At 38.0% G+C, this 24,239-nt stretch overlaps 1 protein-coding gene across 2 annotated transcripts in view; it reads right to left on the bottom strand.

Moving 5' to 3' along the window:
- The window catches only part of LOC127430022 (1,4-alpha-glucan-branching enzyme-like), a 218,258-nt gene that overhangs the window by 36,002 nt on the left and 158,017 nt on the right, over positions 1-24,239 (bottom strand). For both annotated transcript variants that reach the window (XM_051679428.1, XM_051679427.1), the window contains one exon: positions 3,990-4,120. In XM_051679428.1, the coding sequence (XP_051535388.1) occupies positions 3,990-4,120 (131 nt within the window). The remainder of the gene's footprint in view (positions 1-3,989; positions 4,121-24,239) is intronic.

The following is a 24,239-nucleotide window of genomic DNA, read 5'->3' as shown; positions in this document are numbered from 1 at the left end:
CAAAGGTAGAATTAAAGTAATCCATACGACTCCAGTGGTTAAATCAATGTCTTCTGAAGCGAAAAGATAGTTGTGGGCGAGAAACAGATTCATATTTAAGTCCTTTTTTCCTATAAATCTCCACCTTTGACCAGCCCCGACCATTAGTTGGCGATATGCAGGAAGAATGCAAATTGTCAAAATCAGAAGAACGTAAAAGTGAAAGTTAAAGTGGAGATTTATGGTAAAAAAATACATAGCTATCGATCTGTTTCTCACCCACACCTATCATATCTGAACCACTGGAGTCATCTGGAGTACTTTTATGCTACCTTTATGTGATTTTTGGAGCTTATGAGTTTTGGTCACCATTCACTTGCATTGTAAGGACCTACAGAGCTGAAACATTATTTTAAAAATCTTCGTTTGTGTTCTGCTGAAGAAAGAAAATCATACACATCTGGAATGGCAGGAGGGTGAGTAAATGAAGAGAGGATTTTTGGGTGAGCTATCCTTTAAAACAAAAATGTCAAACCAAGAGGCATCTGCAAACAAATTATACTAGAGTCTCAGAACTAATTTCACTTTTATTAGCCTCTTTTGTTTCCAATTGTTTTTAACTGTTTTCAAGGGGATTTTAATGGATGTATAAGGTTGTTCCACAAAGTTTGACAACCAGAAAGTATATCTGTTTTATATTTAAAACCTTAAAAAAAATAAAAATAAAATAAAACTTTTTGTTAAATGTTTTACTTGAATAGTGTGCTTGTGCTACTTTTTTTTTTTTTTTTTCTTAAATAAATGCCACTTGCTTTGATATTTGGTTATCTAATACAATAACATTCATATATTTTAAGTGCGGCTTAAGTGTCCAAATACATTTTGGGACCACTGTGTACAGTGTACGTATATCTCACGCGTCACGACCATGCATTATACCCTCCTGATACTTATCTATGCGCATTTTTTCTTTCCATAATTTATCAGATTATTAAGCTTCTTTTCTATGAAGTCATCAAGAGTGTCTTTCTGTGAAACATGTGGCACTTTTGCCCGAGGACAAGCCTGTTATACATTCAAGGAGGAATGCTGATATGGTTGAATTATTTAGAATGGCGTTCAGGTAAATGCCCCTGACAGATAATAGGAGAATGATGATCTGACACAATCGCAGATGCCAGTTGGCACGCAGTGTATCAAAGACACATCAGGCCAGACAGGAAGAGCTTTCATGATGATACCCAACTGGGATTCACAATACTCCAATCATCTGAATGGAGAAAGGCACCTGAAGAATGCGCCCATTGAGAGACAAACTGAACGAAAGATTGGAGGAAAAAATGCATGTAAGGTTTGAGCTCCTGTCAAAAGCTGATGTCGACAGAATTTTAATGGCTCATGTTTGTGGTGGAGGGCTTAACTCAGGGGGAAACTTTGTCTTCGTTTTTTGAAAGAAGAGGGAAAGTCTAAAAAACAAAACTACTGTTCGTCCCACTGAAAGGTCATAGGAGAGACTTTTTAAGGCCTTGAAGTGTCAGAAATCCAAATTTATGAACACTTTCTCCTCCTGGAAGCTTTTTTTTTTACTTACATGTAGTAATGTTTCAGTGTGCACTTGTTTACAAAAATAATCACTTACCAACAACAATCCAGTTTAACCATTGGTAAATGCGCTAAAATAGCACTGCGCTGTATTTAAATTAAGTCATTCTCATTCTAATTTGTGCAAACACGCCTCCTTTTGTGTTAACTCAGATTGTGCTTTTTCCACAAAATTCTGTGCTTTTTATATGCCCCCCCAATTAACGGCACCCTACTACTGCCCTCAGAAAGCAGAATTGAATTTCATGTAAAAGAGATGTTCCCCTTTAGTGAATCAGGTGCTAAAGCACCGTGTGCAAATAAAAAGCAAAAAAAAAAACATACAAAAAAATACATTTTATTCATAGTTCATTCCTCCCCCTTAGAGTTATATCGTTCCCATTTACACCTGGTATTAACATCTGTCTTGGATGACCTGATCATAAGTGGTAGAAAAAAATAAAATAAAATAAATCAAGAATGAAAATGTGAAAAAGCACATACTGTCCATATACATGCATAAAACTTCACGGAACACTTCATCACAGACTGATGTCATGAGAATTATGTCACTGTGGTGACATTTTTGCAAAATGATATTACGTGGCTCATGAAACGGTTTGCGGCAGTTTCTAGGAGACATTTCCATTGTGTGGCGCTAAAAGCGAGTTAAATGTTCTCCAAAATACAGAAGGCTTAGAAGTTTAATTCTCTATCGAGTTTTATATAAACAAAACCTTCCTCCCTAGCCTAAACCTTAAAATTAAAACTAACCGATAGTGTCCGAAAAAGCAAACGTTTGCTGAGGCAACAACGTCATTTTGAGGTGCTTCTATGATACTTTCGGCTCATGTACTGGCTTGCATGCTTAGCTAGACTAGTACCCCTTTCCCTTTGCAAAGCACATGAAACCCTTTATCACTTGCACAATTAGATAGCATTTGAACGAACTGAGTTTATTTATGTAATGCAAACGTTCAAATCTATCACCTTACAATTCATGCACATTAGAAGAAGCGTTAAGGTGTCATAAAATAGCATTATGTCAGGAACAGGGTAAAAAATAAGTGTTTATGAACTGATAATCTGCCATATAACTCATTATTTACAAGTAATGCAAGTCATTGTTGTTGTAACACCTCTAGTGTTCATTTCACCAGGAAATTGACAAGATATGTACAATGAGCCATGTGAAAATAATTTTTCAAAAATGTAGGTATAGTAAGTTAACATTATTCTATGAGACCAGACCAAGTTGTGATATAAATATGCAATGACACATATTATTTGAACTAAAACAACAAATGAGCATTCCAATCAAAACTTCACATTTGCGGTAAAATTAAAATTTGGAAGTATATTCAGTAGCAACAGCGTTTGGAAATTTAGTGCCCTTTTTAGCTTTTATATTGTGCTTTATCAACATACAGTGACACACTGACATACCTGGTGGTTTATGCAGTCAGGAAATCAAAGACTCTCCTCGAAATCCAAACTCAAGTGATCACATGAGACGCGTTTGAGATTCATGTTACTACCAGATGTAAACAGCTGCTCTTTCCATATAATCAAAGTGAATGGGGCTTTTTTTTTATGTCAATGTATATAGATAATAATACTGTATATACACAGTACATATATACTGTATATGTGTCTGAGCTGGCACATTTGTGCAATGGCTGGGGAGTATTGGAAAAGCACTCTGGACTTGCTGGGTCAGACTTGTTTACCTCTTCTGACACAGGATGGCATTTTCTTCTGCTCTAATTGGATGCTCTGCTTCAAGTCACATCAGCCAAGCATGCTTGCCTTACTGACACACAAACACACTGCAATTCTAGGCAAATTCACCTACGTGTTTACCTCTCACGCTTATAATGACAGCTATTTCACTGCTTCTCACCTGTTTACATCTGAAAGCTGGTTTCTCCGTCCTGACAAACATTTCTTGTAGCATTAATCCATCACAGATAGTGACTGAGGCAAAATAAAAAATCTTCTGTACACAACTGAACAGAAAACATGAGTCCAAATCCAATGTCCAGCCCATTAACTGAATTCTATGAACAACTGACCTGTGTGTTTTTTGGCCTACTATATGATGTACTAACAATGACCACAAAAAACATAAAGCTTGAGTCCAGAAATTAGTATGGCAATACATCCTCAAAATGATATTGGCAGTCAGACATTAAAGGGGATTATTGAGAAAGTGAGTAATATTTGGCCACAGCGTTGTACTTTTAGGCGAAATCAACCTACAAATGGCTTACTTATACGGTAGTTGACTATACATATTAGGGTGGGATACAAGAAAAAATAAATATTCCATTGAAAAAAAATTACATCAGCTCTAAAGCACTTTTCCTGTTGTAATGCATGAATGTGCATTATTATAATGTAAAGAGTGCTACAGAGGTGAAGGATACTTCCCTGCTGGCCCCACTGCCACTCTATAGCTGCTGTAGCTTTTTGTGGGGTGGAAGTTGAAGATGAAGATGACATTAGCTCTCTCGAAGACGATCACCTTGTCTCCCTCGTGCTTGGCGCTGATGTAAGCCTAATTGCAAAAAAATATGGAGAAATTCAAGGTTAAACCCACCAATGGGACCGCTTGAGATTTGAACTTTTTAAATCACACATAATCTGGATTTCAGACTATGCATTCCTGATCTTTAGCACACCGTTACAGTGCTTAAAACACTGGTGGTTCCCATCTATGACCCAGTTTACACTTGGTATTAAGATGTGTTTTTGGTGATCCGATCACATGTGGTCAGCGCTAAATAAGGGTCTAAACGGGGTCTAAAACGCTTTGTGATCGGATCACAAAAAACACATACGAATGTGGTCAAAAACGCATGTGGTCACATCGCATCTGAGGTGTAGATGCTAATCCGTCCTGTATGCGTCCCGGATACCTGTCAATCAACCACTGTGCTAAAACAGTGTGTAAACTTTGCCGGTTACAAGTGGCTTTAAAAGGAAAAAATCATTCGATGGTAAAAAAAAAACAAAACTGATACATACACAAACACGAGAACTACACGGATCTTCTTCAGTGTGTTTGATATCAACACAGATGAGAAGCACGGACATCTGAAGCTCCTTTAATACAGGTAATCCAATAAAATAATGGATAATTCTGCTCGAAATGTTGCGTTTTTGCTTAGATTAAATTCTGGATGCATCTGGCAACAGCGCTGCATTTTTTCGCACTTTGTCTTTAATGAATTTGTTGCGCTATAATGTCATGCAGTAACACACTGACATAGTGATTGATGTCTGTTGTCCCCTTGAAAACCGAACACAAGTGCTCACAGAAAATGCATTTAAGCGACCGATGTGTCTCGTCTGACCACACGTTTTCGGATCATCAGAGATGCATCTTAATACCATGTGGAAGCAGGGTCTATACTGTTGAAAAAGCAGCTTGAGCATTTTTGCAAAATGAAATTAAGTGCTTCATTACACGCTTCGCTGCAGTTTCCCAGTAAAATGTACAGCAGGTTGCGCCAAAAGCAAGTGAAATTGTCATAATCAGACAAGGTTTTACACCTAACCGATAGTGACCTGAAAGCAAATGAGAGGTAAACAAAACAGACATTATAAAATTAAAAACCAACACCTAAAACAAACCAATAGTGTCCTAAAAGCAAATATGACATGAAAAGCACATTTTCTGGAGCACCAATGTCATTCCATTTTGTTTGCTTGGCTGGGCTAGAACCACGGTCTTCCGAGTCCAAAGCACAACACTCTTTTTTCAGGCAAGCAATCGCGGAAGCTAATCACGTTATAATAAGTGTGTAGATGTCGGTGGGGCTGTAATACAAGCGTTACAATGTGTCATTTTCCAAATTACGCATTATAGTAAAAGTGTTTTGACATCATACCATAGCAGTCTGTGAGTAATAGTGCGAAAAATTTACAACACGGCATGCAAAAGTCAATTTGCAAAAATTGTTTTATAATGTTCATTCTATGAGACTAGGTTGCAAAATAAAAATGACCATTTCAATTTAGTGATAAATGTTCAACAAAAACTGACAACACTCTTTATTCAGGCAAGCAATCGCGGAAGCTAATCACGTTATAATAAGTGTGTAAATGTCGGTGGGGCTGTAATACAAGCATTACAATGTGTCATTTTTCAAATTACGCATTATAGTAAAAGTGATGTGAGGTCGAGGACAATTGCAACACTGGTTATGAAATAAATGTTTTATGACTGAAGTGAAATATTGAATCCTTAAATGTGCAGTATGTAAGATTCAGAGACCCTTGTTATTAATGACACCTGTGGCCTTTAAGTGAACTGCAGCCAGCTGCCTGTTGCTTGGGCTTGTGCACACACTCCATAGGGACGCGAGCGAGTGAGCATCCAAAACAATGACATAATGTACAAAGAGACAACGTGATTCACCGACATCATGCTGACAGATAGGTAGCATAATTAAAATTACACAGTTATGATTGTTTTACTACAAACTTTGAGACTGTATATTATATTTGACTCTCCAGTGCTGGAACAGGGCTAAAACAAAGTGTGGATATAGGTCTGACTATGCGAGACTGTAGTTTGGAGTAATCACTTTTCTTCGCATGATACATTGACTGCATTTATACGATAGCCTATGTTGGCGTTAGCTAGCTAGCCAGCTTTATCAATAGCTGTTAGCTAAATTTGGTGGATGACAGTAGCTGTTTATAAAATAGACTGTACATTATAAATATGTTGACACAATTCAGTATTGATGCGATTCCATCACAACTGTCATTTTGATATATCGATGCGCTATTGTTTTAAAATAATAGATTGTATATATTTTCTGTATAACCAAGTTACGTTGCACTAATGAATGGGTCTTTTTGCATTATCTTGAACATTGTCTAGCATTATTTTCATGTGTTATTGTTGTTTACCTTGCTGAATAATTACAGATTAACATTGTTTATGACAGTTACTGTGCAGTCAAGATCAAGTTAGCTAAAATTACACAGATCAATCCTTATGGCACTATATTTCACATGCTTTGCAGTTATGTAAGCTTACCTGTCCAATAAGAAGAACGCCAATTCAGGTCCCTTCAGGAATCAAATGCCCTGCCGATGTTCACTCTAGTTTTCGCTCGACCACGATCATGTTCCCGCTGAAGCCAGACGGGATTCAGTAGATAAATGTTTTTTTTGGGCTTACTCTGAGTTTGTGATGGAGTTGGTGTTGTGCTGGGTGCCAGACATTTGCTGGATTCCATCTCTAAGATAACGTTACTTAGTGTAGCAGTTTGTTGTCGCTGTTGAATAGCAGAAGAGAAGCTACTACTGTCTGAGGCAAGGCTCTCGGGAGCACGCATAAATGTCACATCCTTTGGATTTTCCCGGCAAAAGCGACCCGCTCCCTTCGCATGAAAATCAGTCTACAGGCTTTAAGAGGCAACCTAGGAAGTCCGGGAAGGGCTCATTTTTTAAGTTGTGTTACAGGCCGTTCACACATTGGCAAAAAAGGCGAATATTACATGAAAAGTTTTACATATTGCACCTTTAAATGTTCAATATGTTTCCCTTACAGTATTACAAGCTTTACAGTAAAAACATGTTTTATAAAGTCTAGATTTTAGAATGAAGTGTCTTTGTGCTATATTTCTTTGAGACAAACCCCACTCGGTTTCATATTCTGTTATATAATGCAAAGATGTTCATTCTTTTTTTTAAGTTCTTATATTGAAGCTTTGGTTTGGTTGCCCAGATCAGCTTTGTTTACAAGAGTGAAATTTCACATTAAATTACTATCAAGAAGGAAGAATAATATTTTCAAAGAATCGATGAACTGAAAGTCTTTTTTTACATAAAACACAAAATCTTCAAACTATTCAAACTCCAAACTCCTGAAGTGCGACATTTTTTTATCCAACAGATATCCAGATGAAACTCTTGGGGCAAAAGAAAGCTCTCTGTTAGAGGCAGATGACTGCAAATGATTTAGCTGCTGGTTTCCAGCAGAAAGTACGGCTCTGTAACGTGTAATTATAAGAGATTATCAATGTCACCGTGCCCCACTATTTTTAGTGGCCCAGACCATGGACCTCAGCCAATTTGGGAACTGAATATGAGAGAGAGATAAGAGACGCTCGCACTGGACAGGCAAGAGATCCAGATGACAGTTGTTCAAAAGGGAAACAGAATATTCCAGTTGTCCTCAGAATTAATCTGCATTGAGTTAACATTGTTTTCTAGTGTATTCATGCTTGGTTTATGGTTCATTTAAGGCATTACTAAGTTAATTCACAGAATTTCATATCAGGTTATTACGGTCACATTATGAAGACAAACTGTAACCTTACAGCTAGAGAGAAAATTAACACTCGACAAGCGATAATGCAAGTAAAAAATTGGTTTATTTGCCAGTTGGTTGGAACCTTTTTTTAGAAACTGCAATATCACAAGGTTTCAATTCATTTGAAATCAAAGACATACAGGGCTCTATTTTCACGTGTGCACTACGTGCAGCATAACACGCAACATCTCTTGCTCAGCTCATCTTCTCATTTTTTTTAGCACTAATTCTTAGCTCAATTTTGGTGTCAGCGCAAAGCGCAAGTGGTCGTGTGTGAGTGTTTGCGCTATCTGTGGGTGTATGCGCTCAAACTGTGGATGTATTATATGTTAATGAAGTGGTGCAAAGTGCAATTTGCTAATTTCCTGAAAAATAGGTCAATGCGATAAGTCTAAACTCAGTTCCTGCATTTACTGTTTGTAGATTTCACCAGTAGGTGTGAATAAAGTTCATGTCCAACATCAAATTATGTCCCTGATGATCACTGAACAAAACTTAATGAGACTTGTGTAAAACCTTAAAGAGGTCATGCTTTATTTTTCAATTATTATGATTAATATTAAGTTTATATTTAAAACATCATAGTAGAGTGAAAAGTAGTGCAAAAGGGGCCGGTGGAAGAAGTTGGAGAGGGTAAAATGTTTGGAATTTATTTTAGGTGGTTATATAGGATTTTTTTTTTTACTACTTTTGATTATATTGATTATGTTTTCGTTTAAAGTGTGATTTGAATTTAGAAATGTTTTTTTTTGTCTTTCAATCAAAAAAAATCAAAAAAAACAATTCTCCCCTTTTCTTCCCTATTTGGCATGCCCAATTCCCAATGCGCTCTAGGTCCTCGTGGTGGCGTAGTGACTCGCCTCAATCCGGGTGGCGGAGGACGAATCTCAGTTGCCTCCGCATCTGAGACCGTCGATCTGTGCATCTTAACAAGTGGCTTGGAATCCACGCACAACTCACCACGCGCCCCACCGAGAGCGAGAACCACATTATAGCGACCACGAGGAGGTTAACCCAATGTGACTCTACCCACCCTAGCAACCATGCCAATTGGTTGCTTAGGAAGCCTGACTGGAGTCACTCAGCACGCAATGAATTTAATTTTTAAAGCAAAACCGACCGGCAGAAGTGGTGTGTGTGCAAAAATTCACTGCCTAACCTGAAAGGCTGATACAATCACTGTTAATACTAGCCACATTATGTGTGTGACTTGATCAATATGAATAATAATACTTATATTCTCTATAATTTAACAGAGCCTACATCAAAATCCTCACAAGAACCAGATTTTCCATGATTTTCTATGCCACTTATAGAAATATGCCTGACATTCAACAAGGATGCAGTTAGTGCACAAAAGAACGTGATCCCATATTTATATTCTTCTAATTCATTGCATACAGCCCATTTACACTAGCACTTAGCATTAGCACTCTTAAAATAGGGCCCGCTAATTCCATCCACTAAAGAAAATGCTAGTCATGACTTGCAACCTCAATGAAAATTTTGCCATCAAAGGTTTACCCCCTCCAGAACTCCATGTGGTGACATCTTATATATGTGAACTATTCCATGCAAGTCACCAAACAAAAATATCGGTGTCACATACAGTGAAACGTAGTTAAACTAGTAACTTATGCACATGTGGTAACCATAGTATTAATGGAATAATTAAACCCGGACCATTGAATGAATGAAAATGGAAACTCATTTGTGTTGTAGCTGCATTAACACCTCATCAACACCGAATCAATTTTCAACAATTCAACAGCCCATTGCCAATCATTTTATGCACATTCAATATACGTATATCACCCAGTCTTATATAGCATCCATGTATAGGAAGTATACATGAACATGTAGTGCATACAAAGTTAATTAAATGAAGTGTTATCTTTTAAACAGAAGATTGTTTTGACCTTTAAATAAGTGCATTGAAATGTACTGTAATCTCAGTCTGAGGTCCGAGGATGGAAAAAAAGCTGAATCTTTTAAGTAGACATGAGGAGGTGAGGCAATTCTCATTGTCATGATATACTGGCGCAAAGAAGGCGTGAGGGAGATGATGTGTATTACAGAGTGCTGGAACTGTATCCTTTAGTGCATACACATACAGCTTTAATGTTTTTTTTTTTTTTTTTTAGATTTACCTGTCATGTTAAGTTTAATTTCATAGCTAAAAGTTTGCTTAGGAATGAGGTGATTTAAGTGGAGGAACTGATGTTGTGTCTGTGTGCAATGTTTTTTTTTAATAGTTTTGCTATTTAAATATGCAATAGACGGACGTCTTTGACCATCTCTCCTGCACACCGGTGCATAGACTTGTTATTTGGTAATAATTCAGTTTTAATTTGACTCCCTAAATTTAACATTCCCTTTTTTTTGTTGTTGTGATCTTAAAGGTTTGAAGTTCTTTCTTTCTGAACTGTTTTTAAAAAAAACAAGACTTAATACTTGTATATGTTAAAACACTTACCTTCACTACAGTGGTAATATTTTCCAAGAAGGTCACTCTAAACCTCTGATTCAGTTGCCCACTTTTTGGTAAGATACAGAAGCTAATTTTTGTGTATATTGTGATTTGGTCCGTAAGGCTCCTGGATTAAACATGTCATACACAGAATGAATACACACGATCATTATCTGAAATAATTCTTACAGTAGAAGCAGATAACCAATTAATTAGTTCAAAACCCAGATTATAAACTCACATTGTGGTCAACTGTAATGGTTCGCCAATGCCAATATCTAGAGAGCAGGGTGGCCGATGGCCGATATCAGGGGCGGACTGGCCATCGGGAGCACCGGGCGTATTCCCAGTGGGCCACTGGGTAATTTGGGCCGGCCTGCTGCTGCGCAAGTACCGGCCCATCCTACAGGTGATGTAGGCAGCAGCCCTGGGCTCCAACATGTCCACGCGAACTTTGCAAGATAAAGCCAATACAAAGGATTTTATTCTGAAATATTGTAATAGCTTTTATTTTGTAAATTCTTACACATCGGAGTGCACATCCGTATGAGTGTATTAACTCCATACCTCAGGTGGACCACATTATTTGACATACAAGTCACAATAATGGTGACAACCAAAAACACCATATTAAGTATGAGATAAGCTCTGAATAAATCACAAAATGACAAATAACTGCAAGTTACAACAATTACAGTAACAGCAGCATATACTGCTCATAGCTTTACTGTTTGCAGATTTTATATATATATAAAATCTGCAAACAGTAAAGCTATGAGCAGTACATGGTCATTTGCATAATGTATGTAATAATGCTTACATCTGACAAATTGCAGAAAAATATGACTCTGTAGCTATTTGAGTCTTTGAGGCTTACTTTGTTTAAAGGATAGCAGAAACAGCACTTGTCAAAGCATTGGGCTCTTCACTTTTTCTCAAGAATAATCTGGAGAAGGAATTAAAACACTGCAGATATAAAGATGCAACAAACTCACATAGAGAGAAAATATAAGCAATTAATCTGCAAAAAACTTTGAGGTATGTTTATTTTTTTTTTTTTACATATATTTATATTTGTTTATATTTAAATATGTACATATTCTGGCCAACTTTGTTTTCATTGATTTTTTTTTTTTTTTTTTAAATAAACATTTAAACATAGTTAAGTGAGTAATTGACATGAAATTTTAAGCATTGTCATCAGTGTCCTGCTGTGTGATGCTTTCTTCATCTAACTATTTTAAACAAAATTTTATGATCATGTATAGCTATATATACATATACAATATATTATTATTATACTTGTTGTTTCCACAACCTCATATTAAGTAAGACAATAGTTTATTTGCACTTCTAGAAAAAAAGCTGAAAGGTGATTACGATCTTTAAAAACTTTGAAGAAATGCTGACTTGTCACAGCACCTAAAATACACACTTTCCCTTGTACATTCATGTACAGTGCATGCGGAAAGTATTCACAGCGCTTCACTTTTTCCACATTTTGTTATGTTACAGCCTTATTCCAAAATTGATTAAATTCATTATTTTCCTCAAAATTCTACAAACAATACCCCATAATGACAACGTGAAAGAAGTTTGTTTGAAATCTTTGCAAATTTATTAAAAATAAAAAACGAGAAAAAAAAAAAAAAAATCACATGTACATAAGAATTCACAGCCTTTGCTCAATACTTTGTTGAAGCACCTTTGGCACCAATCACAGCCTCAAGTCTTTTTGAGTATGATGCTACAAGCTTGGCACACCTATTTTTGGGCAGTTTCTCCCATTTTTCTTTGCAGGACCTCTCAAGCTCCATCAGGTTGGATGGGGAGCGTCGGTGCACAGCCATTTTCAGATCTCTCCAGAGATGTTCAATCGGGTTCAAGTCTGGGCTCTGGTTGGGCCACTCAAATATATTCACAGAGTTGTCCCATAGCCACTCCTTTGTTATCTTGGCTGTGTGCTTAGGGTCATTGTCCTGTTGGAAGATGAACCTTCGCCCCAGTCTGAGGTCCAGAGCGCTCTGGAGCAGGTTTTCATCAAGTATGTCTCTGTACATTGCTGCATTCATCTTTCCCTCGATCCTGACTAGTCTCCCAGTTCCTGCCGCTGAATGGTATTGGCCAGGTGATGAGCGGTGCCTGGTTTCCTCCAGACATGATGTTTGCCATTCAGGCCAAAGAGTTCAATATTTGTTTCATCAGACCAGAGAATTTTGTTTCTCATGTTCTGAGAGTCCTCCAGGCGGGCTGTCATGTGCCTTTTACTGAGGAGTGGCTTCCGTCTGGCCACTCTACCATACAGGCCTGATTGGTGGAGTGCTGCAGAGATGGTTGTTCTTCTGGAAGGTTCTCCTCTCTCCACAGAGAAACACTGGAGCTCTGTCAGAGTAACCATCGGGTTTTGGTCACCTCCCTGACTAAGGCCCTTCTCCCCGATCGCTCAGTTTGGCCAGGCGGCCAGCACTAGGAAGAGTTCTTCCATTTACAGATGATGGAGGTCATTGGGACCTTCAATGCTGCAGAAAATTTTCTGTACCCTTACCCAGATCTGTGCCTCGATACAATCCTGTCTCGGAGGTCTACAGACAATTCCTTGGACTTCATGGCTTGGTTTGTGCTCTGACATGCACTGTTAACTGTGGGACCTTATATAGACAGGTGTGTGCCTTTCCAAATCATGTCCAATCAACTGAATTTATCACAGGTGGACTCCAATCAAGTTGTAGAAACATCTCAAGGATGATCAGTGGAAACGGGATGCACCTGAGCTCAATTTTGAGTGTCATGGCAAAGGCTGTGAATACTTATGTACATGTGATTTTTTTTGTTTTTTATTTTTAATAAATTTGCAAAGATTTCAAACAAACTTCTTTCACGTTGTCATTATGGGGTATTGTTTGTAGAATTCTGAGGAAAATAATGAATTTAATCCGTTTTGGAATAAGGCTGTAACATAACAAAATGTGGAAAAAGTGAAGCGTTGTGAATACTTTCCGTATGCACTGTACATTTTAACCTAACATCTGTACGTTGGGAAAAAAGTTTTCGGACATTTTATTTGTCTGAGCTATAAAGTGCTTATATTAAGTGCTTTCTCTAAAAAATCCACTCATCACATTTACTGTGGTTTTATGTGTTTTAAATTTATGACAATTTTTGCACTGGTGGGGCCTACTGTCATGACTAGCAGTCATTTTTTTTTTTTTTTTTTTTAAATTCAACACAAAAATGTGAAATTGAGCCAGAAAATGAATCAATGAGCCGGTGTGTTTTTGGTGTGTTGCGGGCTGGGTTTGGTGGACTGCTCTGGGCCAGAAAGTCCAAGGCCACTTTTTAGTCCCAGTCCGCCCCGGCCGATATACTGCTGATATATCGGCAGTTGATGTGGTATGTAATTTCACTGTGCTCAAACAAAGATGATATTTTCACTTCCTGTATATTTTCGTTATTTTTTATAAATAAAAAGTTTATACTATTTTGTCAGCAATTATGGAGTCCTGTGAATGAATCACAAAATCCATTTTAAAAAGGACAATCCATTGGGGATCCTTAAAAATGTTGCTAATCAGAACCCTAACAGCAAGTAAAGAAGACATAATTCAAGCTTTTAAATGAGAAGGAGGATGAGTTAAACCTCCTACTATTAATTAAATTTTTTATATTTATGTGGAACTACTTCCATGTTCATTTATTTTTGCCCTGTGGTGTACAGTGTCTACATGCCAGAAAGAGAGACTTACAGAATTAATATGCATTAAATAAGCTAAAAATTTTTTTGAGTGAATGCGGCATTTGGGAGTCTTACTGCTGGAAAAAATTCAAAAAAATACACTGAAATGTCCTGCGTTGACATGCTAAATCTAAAACTACATTCAAAAACATTTTTCATATTGTATTATTATTGTGCATACAGTTTTCATGTCCTATAGCCATACAACAGCCATACCTACCCACCAGTCAATATTTGGCCCAGTACCACCCATAACCACCACAGAAGTGGCAACCGCAATAAACCAGATGAAGAATGGCAAAGCTATAGGGTCTGACGAATCCCCGCAGAGGTTTGGAAATTGATGGGGAGAAAAGGAGCAGAATTTCTTGCAGCTTTGTTCAGCAAAATTACTAATGAAGATGAAGCACCATCCTCCTAGTTAACCAGCACCACAGTCCCAATTTGGAAAGGCAAAGGAGATGTCAATGAATGCTGCAACTACAGACCTATCTGCCTCCTGTGCCACACAATGAAGATATTCGAACGAGTACTGGACAGGTGCATCAGGGACATTGTTACCATCACAGCAAACCAATGCAGCTTTGTAAAGGGATGCGGTGCAACAGATGCTATCCATGCAGCTTGTCTACTGATGGAACGACATCGCAAAAAGAGAAAGGCCACCTGGCCTTCCTAGACCTAGAGAAAGCTTTTGATCGCGTACCACATGAGCTAATCTGGCAGTCATTGCGAGCCCATGGAGTACCAGAAACATATGTCAAATGGATCCAACTTCAGTACAAAAATGGCACCAGTGCAGTCAGGTACGCAGCATGAGTCTCGCCACCCTTCGACATTAAGGTAGGAGTCCAGCACTATCGCCTCTGCTGTTCATACTCTGCAACAGCAGACATCCAAACCAGACACCCATGGACACTTCTCTACGCAGATGATGTCATGCTGGCAGACAAAACGTGACACGTCTTAGAACAACGAGCTCAGGCGTGTAAGACGTGACTGGGCGAATATGGGATGCGGCTCAGCATCAAGAAAACAGAGTATCTCGAATGTGGAGACCAGACAGATGGCACCATCTATGTAGACGGACAACAACAAGGTAACAGAATTTAAATACCTTGGATCCTATGTCACAATTGAAGGTGACACAATACGAGATGCATGAAGGTGAGCGAATGCAGCATGGGTAAAATGGGGCCAAACTACTGGAGTCCTCTGTGACCGCAAGATCCCAACACATCTGAAATCCAAGATCTACAGAACTGTCATCAGACCAGTGGCATTATATGGAGCAGAGTGTTGGCCGATAACCAAGAAAAACGAACAAGTCTTGAGTGCCACTGAAATGCAGATACTTAGGTGGTCAATTGGGCTGACAAGGCTTGATCGAGTTACAAACATCCACGTACGGAAGACCCTTGGTATTGCCCCAATTCGAGAAAAGATGCAGGAAGCATGCCTGAGGTGGTACGGACATGTGCTACGAAGTAGTGAAGACTCAGTAGCCAAAATAACACTAGCACTCAGCCCAGAAGGCAAGCAGCCACGTGGAAGACCAACGAAACAATAGCTGGATCAGATAAAGGAAGACATGCGTGCACCCAATGTCACCAAAGAGGATGCAGCAGACCATGCAAAATGGAGCAACAATGTAGAAAAACCAACCCTGCAACCAAGTGGGACAACACCTAAGCTGGATAAAGGAGAAACAGTTTTCATGTCCTCATATTAGTTGAGAGATTAAATGGAATGTTTGTACTTTTAAAAACGTGCAAGTCATATCGCAAGACTACTGAAATTACCAAGTGTAATGAAAAAGTTGATTGATTAAAAGTGGTAAAATGTAAACAGTTACAACTGCACCAAAAAATAAATAAATAAATAAATAAATAAATAAAACACTTTCCCTTATACAAATACATACATTTTAACTAGGGCTATCAATTTAATGCATTAATTTGGTGTGATTAATTATATGAAAAATAACCCATAAATTTATTTATGCAATTAATCATGCTGCCAACCTGTAAATACATTCAGTAACAAGGAATGTTCCATCTAAGCTTGATGTACCACCTTAATACAGTAGGGGTCAGTCAGCTCCAGCTGTACAGGCAACATACCTCATCAAAGCAACGAGCAGGCTGCACAGCCTTTCACGAATGCACTCTTTTGGATTTAAATACAACTGGACCTGTTTAAACAGGATGCAGGGCTCTTGAGACAAGTTTTTAAATGTTTCATACTACACTTAACTTTACATAACGTCCTTAAAACACTGCACTTATGACTAGAGATGCTGAAAAGTAGTAAAAGCATCCAACACATGAGTACATAGACCAAGAATTTTAAATAGTGTAGATGGAATTAGGAAAATAAAAAGGTTGTGTTCAGTGATATGGAAATAAACAATATTTTGAATTTAAAATAAACTTTATGTATTGTCTAAATGCTTTACTTGTCTGCTGCCACAATACATTAAGCCTTGAATGTTTTCATCATCTTGAATTTATGTAAAAAGTACTAGTGCTTCGGTAAGAAGTTGACACTAAAATATTAATATATTTTTTTATTAAGTAATATATATATATATATATATATATATATATATATATATATATATATATATACACACACACACACACACACACACACACACACACACAGCTGTGCTCAATAGTTTGCATACCCTGGCAGAAATTGTGAAATCTTGGCACTGATTTTGAAAATAGGACTGATCATGCAAAAAAACTGTCTTTTATTTAAGGATAGTGATCATATGAAGTCATGTATTATCACATAGTTGTTTGGCTCCTTTTTAAATCATAATGGTAACAGAAATCACCCAAACGGCCCTGATCAAAAGTTTACATACTCTTGAATGTTTGGCCTTGTTACAGACACACAAGGTGACACACACAGGTTTAAATGGCAATTAAAGGTGAATTTCCCACACCTGTGGTTTTTTAAATTGCAATTAGTGTCTGTGTATAAATAGTCAATGAGTTTGTTAGCTCTCACGTGGATGCACTGAGCAGGCTAGATACTGAGCCATGGGGAGCAGAAAAGAACTGTCAAAAGACCCGCGTAACAAGTTAATGGAACTTTATAAGATGGAAAAGGATATAAAAAGATATCCAAAGCCTTGAAAATGCCAGTCAGTTCAATCACTTATTAAGAAGTGGAATTCGGGGATCTCCTGATACCAAGCCAAGGTCAGGTAGACCAAGAAAGATTTCAGCCACAACTGCCAGAAGAATTGTTCGGGATACAAAGAAAAACCCACAGGTAACCTCAGGAGAAATACAGGCTGCTCTGGAAAAAGACGGTGTGGTTGTTTCAAGGAGCACAATACGACAATACTTGAACATAATGAGCTGCATGGTCGAGTTGCCAGAAAGAAGCCTTTACTGCACCAATGCCACAAAAAAGCCCGGTTACAATATGCCCGACAACACCTTGACACACCTCACAGCTTCTGGCGCACTGTAATTTGGAGTGATGAGGCAAAAAATAGAGCTTTATGGTCACAACCATAAGCGCTATGTTTGGAGAGGGGTCAACAAGGCCTATAGTGAAAAGAATACCATCCCCACTGTGAAGCATGGTGGTGGCTCACTGATGTTTTGGGGGTGTGTGAGCTCTAAAGGCATGGGGAATCTTGTGAAAATTGATGGCAAGATGAATGCAGCATGTTATCAGAAAATACTGGCAGACAATTTGAATTCTTCTGCACGAAAGCTGCGCATGGGATGCTCTTAGACTCTCCAACATGACAATGACCCTAAGCACAAGGCCAAGTTGACCCTTCAGTGGTTATATCAGAAAAGGTGTAGGTTCTGGAGTGGCCATCACAGTCTCCTGACCTTAATATCATCGAGCCACTCTGGGGAGATCTCAAACATGTGGTTCATGCAAGACGACCAAAGACTTTGCAGGACCTGGAGGCATTTTGCCAAGATGAATGGGCAGCTATACCACCAGCAAGAATTTGGGGCCTCATAGACAACTATTACAAAAGACTGCACGCTGTCATTGATGCTAAAGGGGGCAATACACAGTATTAAGAACTAAGGGTATGCAGACTTTGAACAGGGATCATTTCATTTTTATCTTTGTTGCCATGTTTTGTTTTATGATTGTGCCATTCTGTTATAACCTACAGTTGAATATGAATCCCATAAGAAATAAAAGAAATGTGTTTTGCCTGCTCACTCATGTTTTCTTTAAAAATGGTACATATATTACCAATTCTCCAAGGGTATGCAAACTTTTGAGCACAACTGTATACACACTATATATATATATACATTTATAACATATAAATATACTGTATATAAATGAATGAGACATATCATTCTGTAGTATTGATAATATCTAATACAGACTAATTTTAGTACCCACACGCTTGTCGGCTTTCAAACACACATGCAAGAAGAGCTGTTTGTTTGGTCAACAGTGCTGTCTTGGTGAGATATTGGAAACTGTGTTGAGTTGGTCTACTCAGATGCATTAAGTACCAAATATTTAGATACATAACTCTCAGAACAACAGTAGTATATAATGTACAGATGTGCAAGGAATTTCCAAAATTTAAGTTACAAGCAAGTACATTTGACATTTTGCGTTTATTGAAAAACTCTTTAATTAAGACATGATGCCAAAACCTGTAAGGTTCATGGCATTGTGTCTTAATAAAAAAGTTTTGCAAAAACTTTGGCAAACCTAACAACTATTTTGTTCTCATTACCACCTATTTTAGCCTATTTAGAGCTTGCTATCTTTTAAACTAACTTAAAAAAAAAAACAGAAAAATTAATAGTAGGCTATAAAACTGTCGATTGTACTGTGTTGAATAACAAAAATAAAGGGCCAAAATATATATTTTTTTTAAAAGCCGTTTAAAGTACATAGTGGTAAAAGAATGCAACTTCTGATCTCTGAGAGTGTCTGAGGTTAGTTTTAGGTTTAGTAATATTTGAAGATCTACTATATAAATGACACCTCATAAATGTAACATTCAAACTTCTATTATAAAGTGTAGCCTAATATATTTCAATATTTCATTAAAAGATGGCCCCATACGTATCCACAGAGGTCTGGGCTGAAGATGCGTTCACATTTACATTCACACGGCGAAATTCCGCTGATGAAATACTGTCATTTCAATGGGAATTCGTGCGATGGACTTGTGGTGATGAAGAATTTCCCCTCGTGGAGTTCAAGTTTGCCAAATTTGGCGCATGGATGAATAGGAAGTTGATTGGTTTGACAGTGACCTCTGTGTGGGTGGTGCTTTGTACACAGCTACACTGAAACTTCACAATGTACAAAGATATCATTTTAGCGGTGAGTTTCTTTTCAACTTCACTCTCACAGAGTATAAAGTGCAGCATTAAAAAGAGGCTGTTTGGCAGTTCGATTTTTGCTGGTTTCACACACACACGTCTGCCCACGCATTCTTCGCCCATGGAATTTTGCTGTGCAAAGGTAAATGTGACCTTGCTTGCCATAGATGTGGCTGTCTTGTCGGGCACTTCTCACACAACTTACAGTCTAGCTGATCCCACAAAAGCTCAGTGGGGTTAAGATGCATAACACTCTTTTCCAATTATCTGTTGACCAATGTCTGTGTTTCTTTGCCCACTCTAACCTTTTCTTTTTGTTTTACTGTTTCAAAAGTGGCTTTTTCTTTGCAGTTCTTCCCATAATGCCTGCACCCCTGAGTCTTCTCTTTACTGTTGTACATGAAACTGGTGTTGAGCGGGTAGAATTCAATGAAACTGTCAGCTGAGGACATGTGAGGTGTCTATTTCTCAAACTAGAGACTCTGATGTACTTATCCTCTTGTTTAGTTGTACATCTGGCCTTCCACATCTCTTTCTGTCCTTGTTAGAGCCAGTTGTCCTTTGTCTTTGAAGACTGTAGTGTACACCTTTGTATGAAATCTTCAGTTTTTTGGCAATTTCAAGCATTGTATAGCCTTCATTCCTCAAAACAATGATTGACTGATGAGTTTCTAGAGAAAGCTGTTTCTTTTCTGCTGTTTTTGACCTAATACTGACCTTAAGACATGCCAGTCTATTGCATACTGTGGCAACTCAAAAACAAACACAAAGACAATGTTAAGCTTCATTTAATGAAACAAATATCTTTCAACTGTGTTTGATATAATGGCAAGTGATTTTCTAATACCAAATTAGCAATTTAGCATGATTACTCAAGGATAAGGTGTTGGAGTGTTGGCTGCTGGAAATGGGGACTGTCTAGATTTGATCAAAAATTACTTTTTTCAAATAGTGATGGTGCTGTTTTTTTTTTACATCAGTAATGTCCTGACTATACTTTGTGATCAGTTGGATGCCACTTTGGTGAATTAAAGTACCAATTTCCTTCCGAAACAGCAAAATCTGTACATCATTCCAAACTTTTGGCCGCCATTGTAAATATCATGAAAAGGTTGAAAAAAGCAAAAAATTATTATTATTATTATTATTTTTTGTGGCTATATTGCCCATCTATAGTCCTCTGTACCCTTCCTTCAGCCTGGTGGGCATTCCAATGTTTATCGCGCACCCTATCCACCCATTGGCCTGTCTCAGTCTCCATTTACAGACTGCAAAATGAGCAGTGGTGACTAGTGCAGTGACTCCTGCCAAGTGCAGAGAAGTTGAATGTAAGGAGCAGAGAGGGAATTAAGAATCCACTTCACGCATGCAAACGCTCTACTCTCTGGAGCGATACTTTGTTACCACTCAGTCAGAGTTGTGCAGACAGTGAGAGAGCTGGGTGTCTAAGCGGGTGCCAAGGTTTTTTACTGTTGATTATCTGCCCTGAGAAAAGCCAACGAAGATACACAGCAATTACAAACATTCAGACACCCAAGACATGCTCAGAGCTCAGCTCATCTTTTCTAAAGACCTCTTAATAGAGGAGTAAGAGCTAGTTTCCTCTCCCAAAATGAAATGAATTACAGATTTGACTACAAATAATTTCCCTGATAACTGTTTCAATGCTATTATCATTATTTTGAATGCACTGTCTAATATTTATTTCTAGCATTTTAACTACTTTTTAATCATTTATATGTCAGATTATTAACAGTCTGGTTCCGGGAAGTAAAAATTCCTATTCATTTCTTCCATAGGGGAATTGATTTTTAATCAATGGTATATGCTTCTGCTGTAGCAACCAGTCTCTACTATTTTAACATAATTGTTCAAAAATAGTGTTTAAAAGAAGAACTCCTTGTGAAGAACTACACTATTCATGAATCCTGAAGAGAAAAACCCACCAATCAGAGAATAATGATATACACACCGTAACGAAAGAGCTCTGCGAATGACTCAACGAAGTCAGTCTCCCTACACTTTCAAACTACTTACAGGTGCATCTCAATAAATTAGAATGTCATGGAAAAGTTCATTTATTTCAGTAATTCAACTCAAATTGTGAAACTCGTGTATTAAATAAATTCAATGCACACAGACTGAAGTAGTTTAAGTCTTTGGTTCTTTTAATTGTGATGATTTTGGCTCACATTTAACAAAAACCCACCAATTCACTCTCTCAAAAAATTAGAATATTTTGACATGCCAATCAGCTAATCAACTCAAAACACCTGCAAAGGTTTCCTGAGCCTTCAAAATGGTCTCTCAGTTTGGTTTACTAGGCTACACAATCATGGGGAAGACTGCTGATCTGACAGTTGTCCAGAAGACAATCATTGACACCCTTCACAAGGAGGGTAAGCCACAAACATTCATTGCCAAAGAAGCTGGCTGTTCAAAGAGTGCTGTATCCAAGCATGTTAACAGAAAGTTGAGTGGAAGGAAAAAGTGTGGAAGAAAAAGATGCACAACCAACCGAGAGAACCGCAGCCTTATGATTGTCCAGCAAAATCGATTCAAGAATTTGGGTGAACTTCACAAGGAATGGACTGAGGCTGGGGTCAAGGCATCAAGAGCCACCACACACAGACATGTCAAGGAATTTGGCTACAGTATTCCTCTTGTTAAGCCACTCCTGAACCACAGACAACGTCAGAGGGCTAAGGAGAAGAAGAACTGGACTGTTGCCCAGTGTTCCAAAGTCCTCTTTTCAGATGAGAGCAAGTTTTGTATTTCATTTGGAAACCAAGGTCCTAGAGTCTGGAGGAAGGGTGGAGAAGCTCATAGCCCAAGTTGCTTGAAGTCCAGTGTTAAGTTTCCACAGTCTGTGATGATTTGGGGTGCAATGTCATCTGCTGGTGTTGGTCCATTGTGTTTTTTGAAAACCAAAGTCACTGCACCCGTTTACCAAGAAATTTTGGAGCACTTCATGCTTCCTTCTGCTGACCAGCTTTTTAAAGATGCTGATTTCATTTTCCAGCAGGATTTGGCACCTGCCCACACTGCCAAAAGCACCAAAAGTTGGTTAAATGACCAAGGTGTTGGTGTGCTTGACTGGCCAGCAAACTCACCAGACCTGAACCCCATAGAGAATCTATGGGGTATTGTCAAGAGGAAAATGAGAAACAAGAGACCAAAAAATGCAGATGAGCTGAAGGCCACTGTCAAAGAAACCTGGGCTTCCATACCACCTCAGCAGTGCCAAAACTGATCACCTCCATGCCACGCCGAATTGAGGCAGTAATTAAAGCAAAAGGAGCCCCTACCAAGTATTGAGTACATATAGAGTAAATGAACATACTTTCCAGAAGGCCAACAATTCACTAAAAATGTTTTTTTTATTGGTCTTATGATGTATTCTAATTTTTTGAGATAGTGAATTGGTGGGTTTTTGTTAAATGTGAGCCAAAATCATCACAATTAAAAGAACCAAAGACTTAAACTACTTTAGTCTGTGTGCATTGAATTTATTTAATACACGAGTTTCACAATTTGAGTTGAATTACTGAAATAAATGAACTTTTCCACGACATTCTAATTTATTGAGATGCACCTGTATATATTTGTATGTATATGTATCTGAATATTTAGCAAAAACTTAAAATATATACATTTTATCATTATAATCAATATTTTTCCATTGTTTTTGATTTCATTATGTCATTCGCAATGCGTCATGGGATTAGAATTAATTCCTTCATGAATAAATCCCTATGGAAAAACAAATTGTAAAAATTTACGGAATACAGCTGAAAAAGTGTGTTGGGGGGGTGGGGTGACTCTATTATTAGTCATAAGTTATACGCCTGGATTCTGATTGGACAGTTGCAGCAGTGAACCTCAGCAGTGCAATTCATAAAATCATGCAGATACGGGTCAGGATCATCAGTTAATGTTCACATCAACCTTCAGAATAGGGAAAAGATTTGATCTCAGTGATTTCAATTATGGTGCCAGGTGGGCTGGTTTGAGTATTTCTGTAACTGATGATCTCCTGGGATTTTCACGCACAACAGTCACTAGAGTTTACTCAGAATGGTGCCAAAAGCAAAAAAAAAAAAAAAAAAAAACATCCAGTGAGCGGCAGTTTTGTGGACAGAAACGCCTTGTTGATGACAGAGGTCAACAGAGAATGGCCGGACTGGTTCGAGCTGACAGAAAGGTTACGGTAACTCAGATAACCACTCTGTACAACTGTAGTGAGCAGAATAGCATATCAGAATGCACAACACGTCGAACCTTGAGGCGGTTGTGCTACAACAGCAGAACACCATGTCTGGCACTTTATTAGGACCATACTGTTCGTAACAAAGTGCTTGGTGAGTGTATACTGGTAATTACACTGCTCTCTGAAATACTTGTTTCTGATTGGTCAATTGAGACATTTAGCGGTGAAATATTTCTGAATACTACATTTCTTGCCAATTCTTTAAAAAACTACCAAGTATAAAACATTGTGGTAAGGTCAAAGCCAGCAACAGACAAGGTGAGGCAGGTGTAACATGTGCTGTGGATCATGCAGGGAAGTATTACTCATCATTATTACTCAATCATTTACACAGCTTGTAATCTGTTTTCTGCCAATTCAGCTCTTCGTCTGCATGACTGCCCTGATACCACCCAGACTAGTGCACCAATACATGTTAAATGAATATTCATACTGTAAACCCTAATGTAGTCATTACTGGAAAAATCAAGTTGTCTAAAGTAAACATTACCTGAAATGTCAAGTTTTAGGTCCATAACTAA

Source organism: Myxocyprinus asiaticus, chromosome 39 (genome assembly GCF_019703515.2).
Source record: "Myxocyprinus asiaticus isolate MX2 ecotype Aquarium Trade chromosome 39, UBuf_Myxa_2, whole genome shotgun sequence".
Lineage (NCBI taxonomy): Eukaryota > Metazoa > Chordata > Actinopteri > Cypriniformes > Catostomidae > Myxocyprinus > Myxocyprinus asiaticus.
The sequence above is the reverse complement of the archived record's forward strand: the minus strand, read 5'-3'. Positions and strand labels throughout refer to the sequence as shown.